Here is a 22,863-nt window from a genome sequence, read left to right as displayed (position 1 = left end):
ACAAGTTTAATGCCTTTTTCATATTATTAATAACTAAACATTTATCATGCATTGGGCCATAACTTTTACAGTCTGAGGTATGATAGTAAAATTAGTACGAATTTCTTTTTCCTTCTTCACAATTTCATGGATAGATTTGTTCTTACTATAGTTCTTAGCAACCTCAGCATATGATTATTTTTTTTCCTTCACTGATTGAGTTAAGAATTTTCTTTTCCTTTTTCTTTCCCTCTTTTCACCCCTCTTTTCACTTGAAGTACTCTATGGCTTCTCTTTGGCATATCCGAATTGCTAACATATCTACTCTTATGCTTTGGGACACATTAAATTAAATAATGATTAATTGAATACAAGAACTGAGATACTGTGATGGCTAACCTGATAAACGAGATGGATACTGAGTGACTAAGGGGCAGGATACGTTGGTCAAAAGGATGATTCATGTCTTGGGTAGGCCAGGACAAGATTTCATTACACTACTCAGAACAGTTCACGATTTATACTTTATGAATTGTTCATTTCTAGAACATTCCATTTAATATTTCTGGACTACAGTTAATCATGGTGTAACTCAAACAGACACAAAACTGATGTGGGAGAACTACTAGAGAAATGGCTTGGTAAGATCATCTGGTAACATGGAAAAACTCTTCTGAGGCCTGAGATAAATTAATTGTCATTTCTGGCCACAATCTGAATTAGAATGTATTTTCCTTACTTTTAAGAAAGTCCCACTGGGTCAACTGTGTATTACCCAGTTAGATAAAGGCACTGGCCATACTGTATTATAGGAGCCCCAAGACTGCCACACTAATACACACCTTGGAAGTATGTGTCCTAGAATGAGACAACACACAGCCTAAGCAGTCATGGTGTCAGTAGAAGAATCCAAACTAATTGAGAATAACACAAACATTTGGGACCCTTTCTAAAAGGAGATCTCATTCAGAAACACTTCCAAAAGGGTAAAGATACTGAATTAAGGAACTTAACTGACACTCAACCACGCCTCTCTAGGACAATACTGATATATTTTGTCAGATTTTGTTTACTCCAGCTCTAGCTTTTTCTTTCCATTAACAGCACGGCTGCAAGGAATAAAGGAAGGTTTTTTACTTTTATTTTCAATGCTAGCATCCTTATATGCACAATTTATTTCTATTCTTATCTATTTATTTCAACATATGGGCAGGACATGTGACTTAAGAAGAAAGAGGATTAAATTTTGTGATGCTCAAACAAACCTTCCATTTTGTTGATAAAATGCTTCTTCAAAGTCCCGTAGTGTTTTACGTAGTTTCTTTTTTTCAGCTCTGGCTTTCCAAAGTTGTTCCAGTAATTCAGGCCTAAAATTGAAACGGGAAGAAAATATTTGAAAGGGTACTTTAAATTCATCATGTTCTTAACAGTGTTTATAACCCTGGCTGCAAAATCAACTCAGCTGGTGAGCTTCTGGAATAACAAATATCTAAGGACAGGGAGGCCTGGCGTGCTGTGAATCATGGGGTCGCAAAGAGTCGGACACGACTCAGCAACTGAACTGAACTGAACTGAAGATTCACCTTGGAGCAATTAAATCAGAATAGCTGCTTGTAGGGCTCAGCATAAGTACTTAAAAACAAAACAACTTCCCACATGATCCTAAAGTGATGCCAGGGCTAAGAATTAGAATCCAAGGCCGCATCAGGTAAAGAAACTGACAGAGCATAAACTAACAGATAACTCTCAGCTGGTTCCAGCACTTTGTCATACAGCAAACATAGGACTTTAGTTTAATTTTTATCACACACTAATTTTCAATTCAGAAAATGTGAATGACAACACATTTTGTAAAGCACACTTTATAAAATCATTTTATTTCTTGAGCACTGTATTCATTCTCTCCAAGTATTCAATTATTTAACACTGAAATTTCTTTGCGTATAAATTTTTGAGTATTTCTTACATTAACAGGCTAAAATCACAAACCAGCATACATACATAGAAGCTGCTCGAGTACTTGACAATCGGAGATCTAGAGCCAGTTTTTCCTGATTTTCTTCAACATCAGATTCTGAGTTTTCCAATGATGACTGTGCCTGTACAGCAGTTTTCAAGATATCACTTAACTCAGAGGACAGACAAACACCATCTTCTTCTTCTTCCTGAATATATATATATGCAAACAGAGAATCAAACATGCCATAGTTTCAGCTTTTCCTTTAGGAAAGAGATCACAGAATGATTTCTCTTAAGGATTACCTTGATTTCTTCAAAAAAATGTGCAGTTTCTCCCTCTATGATTGGCTGTAACATCTGACCTCTTCGCTTGGTGGATGGAGATCCCTGTGACAATAAACATACAAATGGGCTACATTTTGAGTATTCCAGGAAGATTCACTTCACTATCACAGATAAAATCAAGTATAACAGACCTTAACCTTTATCTTCAAAATCCTAACCATATGCTTTAAAAGTTTTTAGGAATTTCTGACTATATTTTTGCTTTTTACTGGTTATGTATGCATTAAGAGTGATAAATGATAATTTATGACTAGGTAATTCTAAAGAGCTCATTCAATAAATGCTTTTAAAATTCTAACTAATGAAGTGTTACTGATAATTTAATTGGGAGCATTTTTTCTTTTTAACAGAGCTATCAACTTTCTTGGTCTGAGGACCCCTTATATTTCTTTTAAAAAAAATAACAGTTCATTAAGATGTAATTCATATATCATAAAATTCACTCTTTTATGGTATACAATGTAGTGGTTTTTAGTATATTCACAAAGTTGTGCAACCATCACCACTATCTGTTTTTAGAACATTTCATCACCTTAAACGGAAACTGTACTCATTAGCCCTCTCTCCCTAGCCCATGGCAAACAACAATCTATTTTCTGTCTCAATGGGCTGGTCTATTCTAGAGATTTCATACAAATGGAATCATATACTAAGTGGCCTTTGTGTCCAGCTTTTTTCACTTAGCCTAAGTGTTTTTCAAGATTTATCCATGTTATAGTGTGTACCAGTACTTCATCCCTTTGCATGGCAAATAATATTCCACCATACAGATATACCTCATCATATTTATCAGTTGGCTGCACATATGGACGGTTTTTTACACTTTAGCTATTATGAAAAATGCTACTTTTAAGACATGCCTACAAATTTTTATGTGGACAAATGTTTTAAACTCTCTTGGGTATATCCAAGGAAGAGAACTGCTGTGTTATATAGTAACTCAATGTTTAAACTTTTGAGAAACTGCCAGCACCACTTGTTGGAAAAACGATTCTCTCCTATTGTCCTGGCTTAACTTTAAGACTCCAAATTTCTCTTTATGATAGTCAAATTTAGGAGTCCATAAGATCTAGACATGCTTCCTATAGACTCAGTTTTTAAAGGCAAACCTGTGGAATTCTAAGGTGATTTTCATAAATAAATTCAAAGACTACTTATACTATTATGGAATTATGAAAACGTCAGTGACACACAGAAACACTTTGTAATCAAAAGATAAAATCAGTATTAAATAAACTAACTATGTGTGAAAAGAGTATAAACTATACATGATTCACTGTTCAAAGAAAACTGCTTATATCCAAATAAACTTCTGTTGAGTGACTGCCAACTAAAAAATGGCCAGTTTAAGAAAGAATGTTTTTGTAAGGGCTAAATGTCAAAGCCTAAAGGGAACCCCAATTCAAGAGGCCATCAACATAAAAACGGCCAGCACGTTTAATCAAACTATAAGCTCCAAACAATGAATTCCCTGATGCAGAATGGGCTACATGCTGTATTCTATTTGAGCCTGAGACACAGCTAGAGTCCTACCATCTAATGGTTAACTTGGAGATAGCACTCAATATGCACGTAAGTTATTAAAAGTTTTGTTTTTTGTTTTTCTTAAAAAAAATGCACATATATATGAATATATAGTATTATTTTAATAGACTTTTTCATTTAAAAAGATGAAAAAATCAGTTTATATTATTGCGCAGTTAAGGGAACTGATGGGCATCACAAGAGTGATGTATTTTCAAAGATTTGAATTTAAATTGAAAGAAATTAGGCAAGGGTCTGAAATAAGAGTTTTTAATTCTATAAGCAGATAACCCTGGGCACATCACTCCTGAGTCTCAATTTCATCACCTGAGGCTACCATCCTCTATTTGTTGTAACTTAACTTGTCAGGACTTAATAACATAATCATAGATTAAAATGCCTGTAAGAGTGCCTGGGAGATAGTAGTAAGCACTTATTAATTTCCTATTATTTTAAAAGCAGTAACCTCACGTTACATACACAATCCTTGTTACCTTGGCTGTGTATTTCTCCAATATACTACCAGATGGATTTTTTTGGAAAGAGTAGGTCTTGGTAAAATGAACTGGATAAATACTCGCATGTTTTACTTACAAGGACAGGAATGATGCTAGCTCTTGTCAGCATCTGTTTTACAAGTCTGTATCTATCATAGAGAGGTTTAACAATATGCCTTTCTTCCCTGGTCACCTGAAGCAAGAAAAACGGAAATCACCTAGTCATCTGAAATCTAAAATTTCTAAAATGTTAGGCAATATGACTTTCCCGCCAATTTTTTAAAAGTTATTTTAAATAAGCAGGCAATCATCCAGATGGAGGAAACAATGCTCTATGAAACAGCTCGAAGATGTGGGCCACAAAAATGATTCATGTTCTTTAAGACAGAAAATCAAATCTTTCCATCAAGAGAAACATTACCGGCCTTCCATGTTGACTTTCGTAATAAAGAAGACTTTTCTGGAGAGAAGTTTTCTCTTCTACCAAATGATCTTTTGTCATTTTCTAGAATATATATAAAAAAAAAACAACAACCTCCCATTAGCTACATCATTCCATTCAGCAATGTAAGTAATCTGGTGAAAGGATCAGCCCATTACTCTAGCTTAGGTTAATAAGAACACATCTTTTTCTTATGGATTTGTAGGCAACATTTTTCAGTCTCCTGGAGAATCTGGTCTAGTAACTAGGTACCAATTCCCTTTGGTGGTTTGATTTATATTTTATCTGAATAAGTTATAAACACAAGAGCTTAGTGACCTTGGGTTAGTTACCTTCTTTTTGTTCAATATCCTAATCTGTAAATGGGGATAACGTTACCTATCTCATAGGGCTCCCCTTGTGGCTCAGCTGATAAAGAAACTGCCTGCAATGTGGGAAATCTGGGGTCAATCCCTGGGTTGGGAATATAGCCTGGAAAAGGGAAAGGCTACCCAATCCATTATTCAGGCCTAGAGAATTCCATGGACTATATAGCCCATGGGGTCTCCAAGAGTCGGACACGACTGAGCGACTTTCACCTCTTTCACTTTCACCTATCTCACAGAATTCTGCTGCTGCTGCTGCTAAGTTGCTTCAGTCGTGTCCGACTCTGTGCGACCCCATAGACGGCAGCCCACCAGGCTCCCCCATCCCTGGGATTCTCCAGGCAAGAACACTGGAGTGGGTTGCCATTTCCTTCTCCAATGCATGAAAGTGAAAAGTGAAAGTCAAGTCGCTCAGTCATGTCCGACTCTTAGTGACCCCATGGACTGCAGCCTACCAGGCTCCTCCGTCCATGGGATTTTCCAGGCCAGAGTACTGCAGTGGGGTGCCATTGCCTTCTCCCACAGAATTCTAATGAGGACTAAACAAGTTAATACATTGTAAAGGCATTTACACAGTGCCTTCTCAGCACACAATATAACAAAATAAATGCCTATTATATTATTTAATTTTGTACATAATCTTTATTAGCATTATAATTTTGTTGTGTGTGAACACATATTCAAAATGCATGCATACACAAGTATAGATCTTATATAACTTGGCATTTCTCCTAAACTATTAAGAAAATTTGGTACTAGTATAGTGGAAAGCTCCTGAAAAGAGCTCAACAATATCGATTTGTGACCCTAGACTTCTACGCTATGATTTCTGCTCCCCTTCACCTGGCATTTTTTTAATACTGAAAATAAGATACTCTTCTGACATCTTTTAGTACTCCAATGGTAGTAGGCAGGAGCCCCAAATTTATTTGCCCATAACCCCCTCTCCCTCTGTTCCACAGCATGATCTTTAACATACCAATGAACCAATGTTCCACAGACTATACTTTAATCCAAACAAACTTTCCAGTTACTCTCTGTTGTTGTTTAGCCGCTAAGCCATGTCTGACTCTCTGGCGACCCCATGGACTGTAACCCACCAGGCTCCTCTGTCCATGGGATTTTCCAGGCAAGAATACTGGAGTGGGTTGCCAAGTCCTCCTCCACGGATATTCCCAACCCAGGGATCGAACCCACGTCTTCTGCATTGCAGGTAGATTCTTTATCACTGAGCCACCACAGAAGCCTTCCAGCTACTACCAGGAGTGGTTAAAACGACCCTGTTTACCACCAGAATGAAAATAAGAGGTTAAAAAAAAAAAATTCAGAGGACACGTACTTTCTATAACAAGCATTTTATATCAAGTACATTCAGTAAAGGATAGCTGAGTGTAGACTTTGTAAAACACTGATTTCAACCTCAAGTTTGAATCTTAAACCTAGGAGAATGAATCTGAATAAAGCTAATCCAATCAAAATCATTTACAGGAAAGCGGGTAGGGAGGAGAGGAGGTTGGTATAACATAAAAGCAAAACCTAGAAAAACTGGGGAGGGCAGCTACTAGAATTTCTAAGCCAGCTCTGTTTGAAGGGATAAAGACTTTAAAATTGAGACCATGAGGTGCACTCTGTTGTCGAGAGGGTGCACATCAGGATTCATCACTACCTGACAAAAGTCCACCTGAAGCAATCTACCTCTGCACTCTCTCAGCAAACTTCATCTGATAAATGATCTTGGCTGCCAAGTGCCTTGACCAGGACTGCCCTCGGCATAGGTTATACTGAGTAATGGTTCATCACAAAAATGCACTGTCAATCCTCATAGCCATACTGTGTTATTTTAATGGACATAATCACAGTCACATGGCTACTGAAGGGATTCACTGGAAGAACGCACAGTCAGGAACTGGGATAAGCTAAGAGTTTAATACATGCAACTACTAAGATACAAGGCCAAGATTCAAACTCGGGTATATCAAACACACTCATCTTGCTAACTGCTTCCAATGTAAGTGAACAGATCACATTCAAGTTTTTTTAGTTTTATTACTTATGATTCAGGCACTTCTGTTGTGCTGATAAAAACATTTTTCTTAACTGCAAACTTGTTGACTCAGGGCAGCAGATTACCTAGACATCATTATGCCTCTATCATAATTATTTTATTTCAATGATTCTAAAGGCTAGTCTGGGCAAAAATCATAGCTCAAGATTACTTTGATATCTTCTGGAAGACACCTCTCGACACGTTTTTCTTTCAGTCTTTTCAGAATAAGTTCAACTGTAGCTTCCTTAGATGGCTTCTTCTCCTTATGTATGACCTTGGAGTCATCTTCATTCTCTTCATCTTCATGGTCTAGAGAAGAGCCAAAGCTTTTTGGAAGAGTGTTACTACGTGGACGTGTCTGAGGTACAAATTCTCCATCAGAGGTTTTGTGTTTTGCATCTACATTTTAAAACCAAGAGGATAAATCAGTACTACTGATTTTAGATAAGATGCAACTAAATCAAAAGAGACGCAAGACATACAAGAGCAAAGTATACATTGACAACACACAGGTTCAGGTATTTCAAGGTCACATGAAATATTTAAATTATATATATACCAGGAGACCTGTACGATTTTTCTTTCAACCAATATTCATAGAATGCCTACTAGAGTAAGATGATCTGATGAGCATAACAGCAGTAAACAAACAGACATGGTCTCTGTTGTCATATATTCAGGAAGTAAAAAAAACTAGGTAATCAGATTCATAAAATAATTTCAATGAGTGCTAAGTGCTATAAAGAAGATAAAACAGAATGATGTCACAATGTTAAAGAGACATGCTTTTTGAAAGAGCAACTCCTTTGGATGGAACTGACAAAGCGGCCTTTCTGAGATGGTGACATCCTAGCTGAACATGGAATAAAAAGGTACTAACCTAGTACAGAAGAACATGAATTAAAAAGGAACTAACCTAGTATAGAAGATTTAGGGGAAGAGAATATCTGCTCAGTTGAGGCAACAGTCAAGCCAATGTTCTTAAACCATGACATATTTTAAAAAACAGAAAATAAGGAAAAGTGATAAAATGGGGGAAAGGGCAGAGTATAAATAGCCTTCAAAGCCAGCAAAGGGTTTGAACTTTGTTCTAAGTGGAAAAGGAAGCCCATTGAAGAGCTATAAACAAGATAGTACATAGTTTTTTAATAAAAAATAATTCTGGATGCAGAGACTGCACTTACTGTAGGACAGTAAGAGTGAAAGAAAACTGGGGAATTAGGAGGCTAATAATTTAATGACACTCATTAGCAATACAATCAAAGTAGTGATTTTCACTGATGGTTGGAAACTGGTGTTAAATGAGAAAATTTTTTACAGAATTGTAAAGGAAAATTCTAAATAAGTAGGAGAACTTAATTAACCACAAGAATGTAAATAACTCAAATGACAACAGGGACTCTGTCTTGTTCACTGCTACAACCCCAGATGTCTTCAAGTACTTGGTACTTACAGACATTAAGATTTTTGTTTTATAAATTCAAATGAGTAAACCAAATGTGATGCTCCATCTTATACACCCACACTTGGTACAGATTCATTCTTTAAGTATTAACGATCATTAAAAAGCATGTTCACTAAATACCCACAAAGTAAATGTATCTTCCGTTCCGTCACTCAGTCGTGTCCGACTCTATGCGACCCCGTGGACTGTAGCCTACCAGGCTTCTCCGTCCATGGGATTCTCCAGGCAAGAATACTGGAGTGGGTTACCGTTTCCCTCTCCACAGGATCTTCCCGACCCAGGGATCGAACCCGGGTCTCCCGCATTGGTGGCAGACGCTTTAACCTCTGAGCCACCAGGGAATGTATCTTAGCAACTGCTATACTAGGCTGACATCCAGTAACACAAGACCCAGTTTTTGATTCAACACAAGTTACAATTTAGTCTTTGTAGTATAAATGACTGATGATTAGATAGTCTCAGTCTTAGATGAAATACCCATCAAAATTCTTAATACCTACCCAAACTCAAAACTGCTTAATATTTGAAATATTCATATAAACTTCACAATACAATACCATCTAGAGCACCCATCAAAGACTCTCACTAATAAAAGAGGAGGGAAGACATTTGGAGGAATACAATCTAGTATTTTAACTGTGATTATAACCAGTAAAAGAACAAGAGAACTTTTATTCTGCCAGTGTTCAAGATTTAAAGTTATCAAAAATTATAACTATAATGCTCAGATATTATTATAAAGAAAATTTTTAAATGCAATTATATTGAAAAATGGCCCATTTTATACCTTTAATTTGCTTTCGCAGTTTGGTGAGCTCTGTCATCCATTTTAATACCTTTGGATTAGCTGCTATATCACTGTAGGAGGGCTAAAAAGTCAGAAAAACAGAATCACAGATTACGCACTCATCAACCCATCTGTGCTAAGTCCCTCTCTGGGAATTGCCTTTGCCCACATGAGCTGCCTGGCCCAAGGTTACAACCCCCTCCTCCGGAGTAGCTCACATCCATGACTGGCTGCTGCTCCTGCTGTTAAGTCGCTTCATCGTGTCTGACTCTGTGCGACCCCATAGATAGTAGCCCACCAGGCTCCCCTGTCCCTGGGATTCTCCAGGCAAGAACACTGGAGTGGGTTGCCATTTCCTTCTCCAATGCGTGAAAGTGAAGTCGCTCAGTTGTGTCCGACTCTTACCGACCCCACAGACTGCAGCCTACCAGGCTCCTCCGTCCATGGGGTTTTTCCACGCCAGAGTACTGGAGTGGGGTGCCACTGCCTTCTCCGCCTTTCAGTTGCAATTCTCTCTAAACACTCCCTTGGAAATGGCATGCACCAAATCTCTCAGAATGCCTCCCAGATAATCCAACCTACAACTCTACGACTATAAATCTACTCAGACTGACACTGTTCCTTCATAAAGATAATGTTTTTAAGAAATTTGTTAATATCTCAGTAAAATTAATAAATGAGATTCTAGAAAAAAAGAAACAATCATTAAAATCTTTGTGGGTATTCAACGTGGGGTTTTTTGTTATTGTTGGGGTGTGTTTTGGGGTTTTTTTTGCAGCATGCAGTGTGGCATGCAGGATCACAGTCCCCTCACCAGGAATGGAACCCTCACCCTCCCCTGCATGGAAGTGTGGAGGATTAACCACTGGACTGCAGGGAAATCCCAAAGGTTATTTTAATTTCTGCTCAAATAGTATTTGACAGTGTTCACAGCAAAGATTTCACTCATTCTTCATTTATCTTACTTTAAGTACACAGGGCAAGATATTAAGTAAAGCTCTCTCAGAGGAGGGTCTAGCAACTGGTAGAAAGCAGATCTGACTAAACGTCTTCTGACAAGTATATAAGACTTTTCCTACTTCACATGTTCCAACGATTAAATATCTCACCCCTTCACCTCCACCTCCCCTGGCTACCTGTGGTTTTTGAGGGAGCAGAAATAGCATTAATATAATTTGTCAATGTAAAGTATTTGCCTTAAAATTCAACAAGCTCTTTTTCAACAGAAATACAAAAATTCAGTGGTACAATGGCAAGAATACTGTCCGGAAGCAGAAGGCTAAGAAACTATATAATCTCAGATCTGTATGAGCACTTTTTCCAGACATCTTAGATTAGTTCTCTCTCCCAGGAAAGAGATGGGAGAATGTCCTCTAAGTTCCAACAGATCTACTTTACAATGGACAGTGCTACAAACTTACCTTGCCGTTTCTTTCCCTTTCAAATTGTTCCTCAAATTGTCTGATTTTTTTCTGAAGTTTCTTGACTAATTGATATGGTGTTCTGTCTTCTCTTTTTTCATCTTTTGAACTAAAGGATGATCTTCGAATCCTGAATTAAAACAAAAGGTGAACACTGTTAGTTAAATTTTCAAGTTATCAACACCATCTCTCCTATCACCCTGATAAAACATCATACTATTATCAAGAAGTAAATTTTTTAAGTGCAATTAAACCCCTAACACTGAAGGACAGGTGGTAAAAAGAAACTTGAACTTCCCTAGAGACCACAAAAAGCTAACACAGTAGCAATGAAAACAATCTGGAATCATTCAAAAGGCATTTGGGCAAATGCAGAAAAGAAACAAAGACACCAAGAAGCTTAGAGCTCTTCTGGTGTCCAAACTGCAAAAGAAATGTTCTAATTTTCAGGATCAATTTCAGTCATGAATGAATAAATAAATACATCACGGAAAGATGTCTATTAGAGAGCAAACCTTAATAGACGCTCAATGAACTCAGAATTTAGGGGCACTCAAAATAATAAACCATAAAAGCATGCTTCATGAAATTGGGAAGAAAGTTTTCAACTATAGGCCTAGAGAATTAAAATCTCTCAAAGGACCTGGGTATGCAATAGGATCCACTGCCCATAAGAACATAAATACCACTTACCTTGCAAAAGAAAGTGCTTTAGATGAGGAATCCAACATTTCCGGATCATGTAAGAAACGCTGGCTTTGCCCAAAATCTAAACTCCGATGTGATAATACTGGAGGACAGTCTTCTTCCAGGGGGTGATGATTCATTCTTCCAGCTTGTGGAGATAGCTGAGCTTCTCCAGACTCAGAGTCTTCCTGCCAAGACTTAAAAGCAGGAAATGGCTCTGGAAAACAAACACAAAGAATAGTACCATGGGTCTCTTGGTTCTGTATGAAAAAAAGTCACACAGTATCAGCTATATGTTCTTTAAACCATATCATTCTGTAGTGGTTCATATAATATTTATGGGATCCTAGGATCTTCATATAGCTTACAGTTTAAAATTGTGAGCTTCACTTTTTACTTCAGTTCTAATTTCACATAAGGAGTTACACTTTAAATTTCTGAACCCAGTCACAAAGCAAGAAGGGACACTGTCAAGCTCTTCAAAATTATACTAAATGCTATTTTTCCAGTAAGGAAAAGTCTTCATTTATAAACAGTAAACATTTAACAGTCCTTAATTGAGAATTTAACTAAGCCAAATGCTGCCAGATGAATAAATTGTCCCTGTCAACTGACTATGTCAAGAAGTGGAAGCTATTCCCCATGCTGTTCAGAATACTCAGCAAATGGAGCTCTTGGACTCCAACAAAAGAACTGTTACATTTATAAACAAGCAGCTAATTCACCTGACAATACCTGGACTCTAACATTAAACAGAGGTGGTTATTTTCTACTACAGGATTCCTGTGTATAATACATATTTTAATAATTAAACCCAAAAGTATTAACAAGACAAAATTTAATAGCAGTACTCCTTCTTAAGCACATTTATGTTATTGGAGTTATCCTGTAAGTTCTCAAACGAAGCCGTGTTGAGGTATCTGATGTCTCTGCACAAATAGGCTTGATTACATACAGAACACATACAGATAAACACACAACCCACAAATATACTCCAAATACAAAATTATCTTCAAGTATCCCTTGATTTGGGGAGGGGATCGGGACTTTTCCATCTATGCATTAACTTAATATATGACTGTAGCATAAATTTTTGATGCTATGGCTTTTAACAGCAAAAACGAGTTAAATATTTTAGGATGCAAAAACTGGCTTGACAGTGTCAAAGGGCAAGAATGATTTTTTTTTTCACACAATACCTATGAACTGCCACTAATTCAGTTTAAGTTTATGCATTAGCAACTTAAAGCACTACATTTTTTCAGGATAATTAAGAACATAATCAACTTAGTTTTTAAAGCCCAGATCAATCTGATAACTAAAAATTGGGTACATAGCGTGCAATCCCATAATAAACCCAGCAATAAAGTGATTTTCAAAGCAACCCTTGTACCTGCTTCCCAGAAAATAAGTAACTGGTAATAAACATTTTATGAGAAATCTCCTGTTTTAAGAAAAGAGGGAACTAACAAAAAACAGTACTTTCTGGGTATCATTTTTAACCCAGAACAGTTTTCCTAATATTTGGGGACAGCAGGAGAAGGGCTAATAAAAAAGCAAACAAAGTGAACCATAAAAGGCAAAAAAGCTAAACTATGGTGAACCATACTTACCCTCCCCATCTCTCTGCAGATGCATTGTTTTGAAATCAATGAGGGGAAAAGTGATAGGGCATGACGCTAATAAAATGGAAAAAATGGCAAAAAATACTAAAGTGAACACACAGCACAGTCAGAACAAACCATACACATAACTAACACAAAGCCAAAGATACCAAAAACATTTCCCTAAAACCAGTTAGGCATTCTACTCAAAAACTTTATTCAAAGAAATTACTACTAACCAAACTTTAAAAACAAACACAAACATACATTTCCATTTCAGCAAGCAAGGCAAAAAAATTGAAGTAGTGCTGTTCTATTAAAACTCAAACATAAAACTGAAGAAATGGAAACTTAATCAGATACTGTGGAAGCTTTTCAGTGGAAGCTTTGTGGAACAATTTGACAGAAAAATATTTCCCTTAGTTTGCTCTGCAAAAAGATTCTATTGTTATCTCATACAAGAGTCAGCAGGAAAGAATCTGAAGTAAAGATGTCCACTTCCATTAAAAACCAAGACCTTTGGATGGCTACAAATGCATCCTGGTGGCAGACATGTGCTACCCACTCGGTAACTGCATTTTGCTGACTACCCTTGGAACAATACCAAAAACCAAAACCCACATACTTAGGAAGAATGAGATGGTCCTCCATTTGAAGTCACCCTACTTCTCTGTTAGGAGTCATTTCAAACAAGGTACATCTCTTATTCCAAGGTATGCAGACCTAAAGTAATTTGGTTTCTTGAGGAAGACTATTATTTTAGAATATCCTAAACTCCCAGTTATGAAAAATCAGTCTCTGTATTGTGGGCACAAGTGGAAAGAACAACATGGTCTGCTAACAGCCACTCTCCCAAGCACATGCAGAGTTCATGGCTGAGAAGTTCACTCAGGTGTCGACTGCTGTTGGCTCTCTGAAAGTCACTGACCCATATTCCTGGAAAAGCCAGGAGGAGGTCTATGTGGACTCATCACAGCTGTTGAGCCAGGGCAGCTCAGACACTGAAAATCAGGGATCAGGAGTACACAGTGACCTTCCTTTCCCTACCACCACAATATGTAAACAGTGGATTCCAACAAGGCAACAAAAGAGAGCCTAGCATCAGGCTCTCTTTCGGGAAGCCCTCAGAAAGCTGAAGCTGGACAGAGAATGTCCTATCTCCTCAGACAATGGAAAACAAATGGTCTTCTATGCTTAAAACTTAAGATCAGGACCCTCAGGCCAAGGACTATAAAGGGCTATTTATCTGCATCCTCCAAAAAGCGGCAGCATTAAATACTCTGTCAGAAGCACAGCTTCATCTTTCAGAGACTCCTTTCCTAACTTACAGCTCAAAGGATGCTGATGACCACCACTCCTTCTCAGTAACTACGACAGGATGAGTAACTTAAAGGGACATTTGATCTTCATTGCCACCAGAATGCTAATAAATCCCTAACCCTGGGGAGCATCTTCATAAATCCCAAACATCCTGAATAACCCAGAACAAAGTAAATGGAAGATAACTTCCTGATTTAGTCTAAGTTATGACACATAATACACCGCTGGGCATGCCAAACATCTACACCAAAAAGGGAGGAGTGGGGGTTGAAAGACAACAGTAAAGACTGGCAGAATGACTTGGTTGGGGCTTTTAAAATATTGCCTATGCCTTAAAAATAAATAAAAATGCTCCAACTGTGATCAGGTGTGTAGACTTGAGGTGGCAAAAGGAAGTACATGATATTGGCATTGCAATTCCTCGTTATTGCCACTGTATGTCATTGGCTACCTTGCCAAAAATGAGATTACAAAGGGATCTTCATTCAAGTAACAAATATGTAACTTTAAGATTTCTGAGTGGTCTCCTTATCTCTTCACATAGGAAAGGGTATGATCCAGGATCCCCTGGATCCAAATATGCTTCTTATTTCTACTCCTCAACTGCAACATTTTATTTGAAAGTTTACAAATACATAGCAAAGTTTTTAGAGAATTTTACAAAGGACATCCATATACCAATCCCCTAGATTCTACTACTAACATTTCACTATACTTGCTTCATAACATTTCCATTCCATTTACCATCTTGTTTTCTTCATGGATTTCAAAGTAAACAGTAGATATTCATATACTCCTCCATAAACCCTTCTGCATGCTGATCATTCACTGAAGTTTGGTATTTATTTACAGTTTTTGCTCCTTTTGATTAAAAAAAAACTTACATACAATGAAATGAAGGTCTTAAATACACATCTGCTGAGTTCTAACCCATGTGGTTTTGCCTTTTTAAGTTAAAATTAAAATTTCTCTTCTTTGTTAAACTTGTTAGGACCCTGGTCCCATACCTTCAAAACCTAACAGAGATAAAGGGACACAGTACAATATTTGCTTACAAATACCTCTGAAGATAATTTCTTTTTAAATGTATTTCTGATGATTATAAAGAAAAGGTAGCTGTATTCTAGGCTCTCTATTTAAAGTGGTGAGATCCCTAAACCCTAACATACTGGACTTTCAAAAACTGAGAGATAGCACCTGGTTTAACAATTTACAAAAGCCTACCCTTGATTTTATTTTATGTTTTAACATCCATCCTCAGAGCTAATGGATCAGACAAGAATTAATTCAAATGAGATAACTGCCCCATAATTTCATTAGTGCATCTGAGTAAAAATAGTCACTCACTCATATGAATCAAATAAAAATGAATAAGGTTGCTCAGAAAAGGGCAGTAATCTCATTACTGCCTTGGGTAATTTCAGTTACAAATAACATTATCATGAAAGTAATGTGTGTGGGTAAAATTACCTTCCCATTTATCACCATCAGAAACATTCTTCAGATCTAAAAGTGGAATTTGGACACATGCTGCTTCCCCTTGAACACCAACACTTTGACTTCCTGGCACTTCTGATTCAGTGTTGGCATTCAAATCACATATCTTGCTACTAGAATCCTGTATTTTAAAATAAAGAATACATTTCACAAACAAGAAACTTTCCACGCCCTATTTAAATAAAACCAGCTTATGTTCTTGGGTGGTCCTCATTAGTTTACTGTGCCTACATAGGCAACTGTCCCATTTCCACCATTCAAGACAAAGTTTGGATCCCAAACTGAGGAAATTGTTTTCATAATCAAGTTTCTTGCAATCAAAAGTGGCAAATTAGAAAACAAACCAAAAACCAAAAGTGACAAATCAAGTTGCTGCTTGATTACAAAATAACTGGTAAGAGTATTTGTATTTAAATCTCCTTTAAACCTATTAAACCAAAGAGTCAAAGGCCAGATACAATAACTGGTGTAGATTAAACCTAGTCAAACTTTAAAGAACCATAAAGAAAAGTAATTCTTACCAGAATCAAGGGTGACAATTTATCACTGTCAAATGACAAATATTCTTTCCTAAAAATCAAGTAAAGTTATTAGTCTTTTAAGAGTAAATTGGTTACTATCACTGCATATTTCTTATCTAGATTCCTCTCTTCCTCATACAGTTAGCATTTACAGTGTGAGAAAAGAAAATGACAACTGCACATATGCCCAGTCTTTGGAGCCTTATATCTGAAAAACACACACTACTGAAAATATCCAGAGAATCAGTTCATGTTCAGAAAAATTAAGTACATTCACCACTCCCTTACACATCTACTCCCCAAAACGAAAAATACTTTAAAAGGGAAAATATAATCCATAATAAACAAAAAACAAAAGAAATGAATATATAATGGAAAAGATTTTATAAAATAAGTAATAGTTTTAACCAACTGACTTCATTCTTCCATACTCTGAGACATCTTTTTCCATTTAAAGATTTTTTTAAAGGTATAGCTATGTCCTAAATTTTAAATCTGATGGTATTCTATTACAATCAAAACAAAGTTACTACTTCTAAACCTCTCCTTCTTCAAAATATAATGGTAACACATAAAAAGGAAATTTTATAAAATTTCAATTCATTTATTTCCCTATAAAAACTAATCCCTATCTAGAACAAATGTAAAGCAAGCTGTCACAAATCATCTTTACCTACTTGACCTCAACAGAATATCTAGTATCACAGTAAGTTACCAATATGCTGACTGTAGGAATGTTCTCCTCCCCAAAGACACTGTGGCAATGCAATCTACAGTGATACTCAGAGGTGCTGCTCCTCCCCTGCCATAAAAGTGTTCACTCAGAAGACAGGTCTTGATCTAAATGTGCCAAGTCAGCTCCTCATATATATATAATTACCTTATCCACTGAACATGGAAAACAAACTAAATTCCCTGGCAAGCAAAGGCCCTCTTTTGCTTAGAGTGGGAACAAACGGGGGAATTCTAGCCTAACAGATTGAAAGACCTAATCATCTAAATTTGAGAAACATGAGGGTCAAGCAAGCAAAATGTAATCTATCTAACCAAGAAAATCTTTTGGTCTAAAAAGCAGCTTGCTAATCTATACATAAGTTGAGGAGGAAAGAGCTTTCTCAGAAAAGCTTGAGTCCTCACTAGATGGATCCTTATTGTTCTATCAAATCCAGATGTCATCATTTTGGGGATGCCTGTTAATGCTGTTAATCTTTTATCTTCAGCCCATAGCTCCAATATTCCCTGGGCTGGAAGAGGATCATTCCTGCCTCCTGAAAGGAAGCACAAGGAGCTGCTGTAAGCAGGAAATCTGTGGACCTTCAGTGTAGGGGGATGCTCCAGAGACATGGCTCCAAAGAATTTACTTGCCCTCAGAGTACAGGTTTTCTACTCACAATTAAGAGACATAACAACATTAATGAAAGTTTACCCTTGCCAACAGGCTACCACCTAATCAGTAACGTTGTACGGGATTTCTCAGTATTTATACTCTAGTCTGCAACTTCATTACTGGTGTGTTTTCAGAAGATCAAACCGTCACTCTTAAGAAAATTATCCACACATTTTAGCAATGTCTTAACGAATTATAAAAAGAGTAACGACATCCAAAACTTTAAAACATTCTAGAAAGCTTCTGTTCAAAGGGACTCTATCAAGTATCTATGGGGACTACATATAGTTAAAAGACTTATTGCCTAGGGAATGCCCCCTTCCATTACTGCAAGCCAGGGACACAAACAAGCACTAACTGCGTAGGACTGTACTGGGACCCACAAAGGAACTGGAATAGGAGCGAAAACATCCCTATATGTTTGCTGAGGCAAATATGTTACAATCTTTCAGTGAGTTGTCCACAGTTGCAAGACTTATGAATTAACTCACTGAAGCATGTATTCAGAGTACAATAAACTCCCAAATTGTTCTACTAAGTGTTTCCAAGAAGGCAGTGTTTAATTTCTGAATGTCTTCCAATTTACAACACCTGTCTTAACCTGTATCTACTCTGAATATTTATGGACATTTAATATGCATTATGCTGCTGCTGCTGCTCAGTAGCTCAGTCATATCTGACTCTTTGTGACCCCATGGACTGGAGCCCACCAGGCTCCTCTGTCCATGGGATTTCCCAGGCAAGAATACTGGAGTGGGTTCCCATTTCCTTCTCCAGGGGATCTTCCCAACCCAGGGGTCCAAACTGAGTATCCTGTTGGTGGATTCTTTACCACTGAGCCTTCTGGGAAGCTCCAATATGCTTTATACTTATCATCAAAATAAGATGTTTGGTTTTGTTTGCCCACCTAAAATATATGTTGCAACAGAAAGCTTCATCTAAAAAATTCACCCCAGAATCTGTAAAGAACTCCAATTTTCAAAATGAATAATTAGTAACAACAAGAAAAAATGCTTACCTCTCAAGACAGTCATCTTCACCATCACCATGGTCACTGCATGGCTCTAACAATATACCTACACACTGACAAAAAGAACACCATTTATTAATGGAGTTCCCATCCCCTGAAAGTTGACAAGTTTCCAATCTAAATTAGCATATTAGATTATAAGTCAGTCAAATGTCCTCCTTTTAACTACTACTTATAATAGTCTGTAGGTGTTAACGTTCCTTTTTAGAGAGTAATTTACCTTCCTCAGAACTAGAGTTGTGCGTATGGGGGTACGTGTGTATAAAATGAGGACCCGGTATTTCTTGCTACCCTACTGGGCAATAGCTACTGCTACTACTATCACATTCTTTTTCCTTCCTTAGAATTTTCTCCTCTAAAAATGATAGTCTGCTACTTCTCTTTCTTGTCAGCAATGAACATACAAGTTGGTTAACTTCCTAGCAGGTAACAGAGGAGTCACATAGTTCACCAGATCCCTTTATGACACATATTTGAAATAACAACTCTGAAACTCAAAAGCACATGAGAATGCTCCCTAATTTTCCAATGGGCTTAGAGATACCATTCCATGCCTACTCCTCCCTAAAATAAATACCTATCAAGTCTAATACAAATGTTCTGTGCATTACTTCAAACTATGTAAACCTTTTAGTGTTTTTGATGATCACCTCAGAAATCAACAAGATTTGATCTTCCTAGATTCTTAAGAAACTACTACTTGTGTAGTTTTGTTTAATGTGAAAGACAGTCTGTAAAAAGTTATTAAAATACTCTTTTTGAACTATGTATCTCTGTGAAGCTAACTAGCCTCATGCACTTGAAACAAAAGCATCTATAGCAACAGAGAGAATGCAGAAACACCTATGAGAATCCAGCTGACTTCTATGTCAGACAGTAGCAAGATCTTTAAGTATATGTAACAATACCATGCCTCAAAGTAACTTCTTTTAAAAATAGTTGCTTTTTATTAAGAATAAAAAAGCAATCTTATTTATGTTACCTTGAGTGAGCTTATTATGTTAAGTGAATTAACAGACATTTTAATTGCTCAGTTTTAATTTCTAATACACTAAATACTGATAGACACACCTAGGTACACAAAAGTTTTTTTGAGTCTACAAGCAATAAATGCTGGAGAGGGTGTGGAGAAAAGGGAACATTCTTACACTGTTGGTGGGTATGCAAACTAGTACGGCCACTACGGAGAACAGTGTGGAGATTCCTTAAAAAATTGGAAATAGAACTGCCATATGACCCAGCAATCCCACTGCTGGGCATACACACCGAGGAAACCAGAATCAAAAGAGACACATGAACCCCAATGTTCATCGCAGCACTGTTTATAATAGCCAGGACATGGAAGCAACCTAGATGTCCATCAGCAGATGAATGGATATGAAAGCTGTGGTACATATACACAATGGAATATTACTCAGTCATTAAACAGAATACATTTGAATCAGTTCAAATGAGGTGGATGAAACTGGAGCCTATTATACAGAGTGAAGTAAGCCAGAAAGAAAAACACCAATACAGTACAATAACACATATATATATGGAATTTAGAAAGAAGGTAACAAGTATGCGAGACAGCAAAAGAGACACAGATGTACTGAACAGTCTTTTGGACTCTGTGGGAGAGGGCGAGGGTAGGATGATATGGGAGAATGGCATTGAAACATGTAAAATATCATATGTGAAACGAATCACCAGTCCAGGTTTGATGCATGATACAGGGTGCTTGGGGCTGGTGCACTGGGATGACCCAGAGGGATCGGGAGGGAGGTGGGAAGGGGGTTCAGGATGGGGAATACATGTACACTCATGGTGGATTCAAGTCAATGTATGGCAAAACCAATACAAGATTGTAAAGTAAAATAAATTTTAAAGTTTTTTGGGATCCTCAATAATTTTCTTGAGTATAAAGAGGTCCTTTGGACCCAAAGTGTATAGAACCACTGATCTAAAAATCAGACTTCAACAACCTTCATGCTCTGGAATATAGCTTTACATTCTTAAATATGAGGGTTTCAGGAACCATGAAAAACCATTACACAGATTCAATATTTAAAATGAGCCTTTTTGTTTTACTTCACCAAATTCAAGTCCCAGTTCTTTCCTTCTGATGAAAAATAAGACAGTAACAATCACTTACGTGCCTATCTTATGGTTGTTGTCAGAGAATCAAAAGAAACAGCTTATAAGAAAAACTATAAAGCTCTATTATAAAGCATACTATTACATGACCAACCCTAACTTGATCTATAATTCTTTATACTATGAAATAACTGAAATAAAATGACCATTGATATAACTAATATCCACATATCCTCCACCCAGATTTAGGTAACATAATTCTTAAATAGTGAAAAGTATTAAACAAGATCTCAATTAGGATAATATAAAAAAATGCAGTGACAGCAGGAAAAGCTTACAGCCCAGCAGTGGAGAAGACAGATGAAATTCAGAGTCAAGTGCAGAACTGTGCTCTACACAATATTTCAGGACAAAGAAAAATAAAAGTTTTCATTAGAGTCATATTAGAATACAGCCAGACTTCATTTAACATGCAGGGAATATGCAATACTTTCCTTAGAAACTAAAATATACTTCATCACTTAGAAAACTTTTACTTTCTCAGAATTCATTCCAGATAAAATATTCAATCCTTTATACCCAAGAGAAAAGCTCTTTTTTCTAAAATATCAGATGACAAAGCAGCCTGTGCTGTCTTCCCTCCCTTCTCCACAAACATCAGAGTCCTCATAAAGTACATCTAAGGCACTCTGGTCTCGATTGAGGAAAGCTAGAGCCCTTTGGTGAAAAAAGGTGGTGGCAATAGCAGCAACCATGGGAGAAGCAGCTACAGCACAACCATACTGCCAAGGTATTAGGGGCGCCAGGACTCACTGACAGGAGCTAATTAAAGACCAGTCATTTCCTTGGTCTCCATCCATTCCTTAGCCATCCACAGCTGATACTTCCACACAGCTTAGTCGCTCACTTTTCCATCTCCACTGACCAAGTTTGGCTCAAGTATGGCAGCTACTTCTTTTAGATAAGCTAACTATCCCCACTTTATTCTATACATTTTATCTGCTTATAAGAAAACCTACTAAAGCACTTTCAACCACCAGATGGCAGAAATAAAGCTACAGAACTTTAGAGTCTAAAGATATGGATTATCCAGAAAAACTTAAAACTGCTGTCTCCAACTTGATTTTATAGTTGAACAGATATAAAAACACACTGGAGCAAAATTCTGCTGTGTGTTAAGCGGAAAAAAAATTTTTAATTAACAACTTTCCATTTAAATGAGCTGCCAACTTATTATAATTTTCTGTCAGTTAGATTAAATGTGAAAGGTATGTACTCAGTCATGTCCAATTTTTTGCAACCCCATGGACTGTAACCCGCCAGGCTCTTCTACCCAGAGAATTTCCCAGGCAAGAGTACTGGAGTGGATTGCCATTTCCTACTCCAGAGGATCTTCCAGATTCAGAGATCAAACCGGTGTCTCTTATGTCTCCTGCATTGACAGCCAGATTCCTTACCACTGCGCCACCTGAGAAGCCCCATCAGTTAGGTTATGGAGACTTAAAAAAAAGTTTTAATTGAGGTATAGTTTATATACAATATTATATAAGTTTCATATATACATCATAATGATCCACAATTTTTAAAGGTTATATGATTGCAGCCATGAAATTAAAAGACGCTTACTCCTTAGAAGGAAAGTTATGACTGACCTAGATAGCACATTAAAAAGCAGAGACATTACTCTGCCAACAAAGGTCCGTCTAGTCAAGGCTATGGTTTTTCCCGTGGTCATGTATGGATGTGAGAGTTGGACTGCGAAGAAAGCTGAGTGCCGAAGAATTGATGCTCTTGAACTGTGGTGCTGGAAAAGACTCTTGCAAGTCGCTTGAACTGCAAGGAGATCCAACCAATCCATTCTAAAGGAGACCAGTCCTGGGTGTTCATTGGAAGGACTGATGCTAAAG

General features: G+C 37.1%; 1 protein-coding gene across 5 annotated transcripts in view; it reads right to left on the bottom strand.

Moving 5' to 3' along the window:
* Positions 1-22,863, bottom strand: part of FAM13B (family with sequence similarity 13 member B) — an 82,911-nt gene that overhangs the window by 1,907 nt on the left and 58,141 nt on the right. For 2 of the 5 annotated variants that reach the window (XM_055428736.2, XM_055428738.2), the window contains 13 exons: positions 18,866-18,930; positions 16,461-16,509; positions 15,913-16,060; positions 13,132-13,197; positions 11,525-11,735; positions 10,832-10,961; positions 9,411-9,492; positions 7,328-7,557; positions 4,726-4,809; positions 4,402-4,497; positions 2,242-2,325; positions 1,981-2,144; positions 1,245-1,346 (listed from right to left, as the gene is read on the bottom strand). In XM_055428736.2, coding sequence (XP_055284711.1) covers positions 1,245-1,346; positions 1,981-2,144; positions 2,242-2,325; positions 4,402-4,497; positions 4,726-4,809; positions 7,328-7,557; positions 9,411-9,492; positions 10,832-10,961; positions 11,525-11,735; positions 13,132-13,197; positions 15,913-16,060; positions 16,461-16,509; positions 18,866-18,930 — 1,511 coding nt within the window. The remainder of the gene's footprint in view (positions 1-1,244; positions 1,347-1,980; positions 2,145-2,241; positions 2,326-4,401; positions 4,498-4,725; positions 4,810-7,327; positions 7,558-9,410; positions 9,493-10,831; positions 10,962-11,524; positions 11,736-13,131; positions 13,198-15,912; positions 16,061-16,460; positions 16,510-18,865; positions 18,931-22,863) is intronic. The other 3 variants (XM_055428737.2, XM_055428740.2, XM_055428739.2) reach the window with 2 other exon arrangements.

The sequence above is a fragment of the Moschus berezovskii genome, chromosome 8 (assembly GCF_049115385.1).
Source record: "Moschus berezovskii isolate FMDL1 chromosome 8, NW_MosBer_1.0, whole genome shotgun sequence".
Lineage (NCBI taxonomy): Eukaryota > Metazoa > Chordata > Mammalia > Artiodactyla > Moschidae > Moschus > Moschus berezovskii.
Note: the sequence above shows the minus strand (reverse complement) of the source record. Positions and strands in the feature narration are given on the sequence as shown.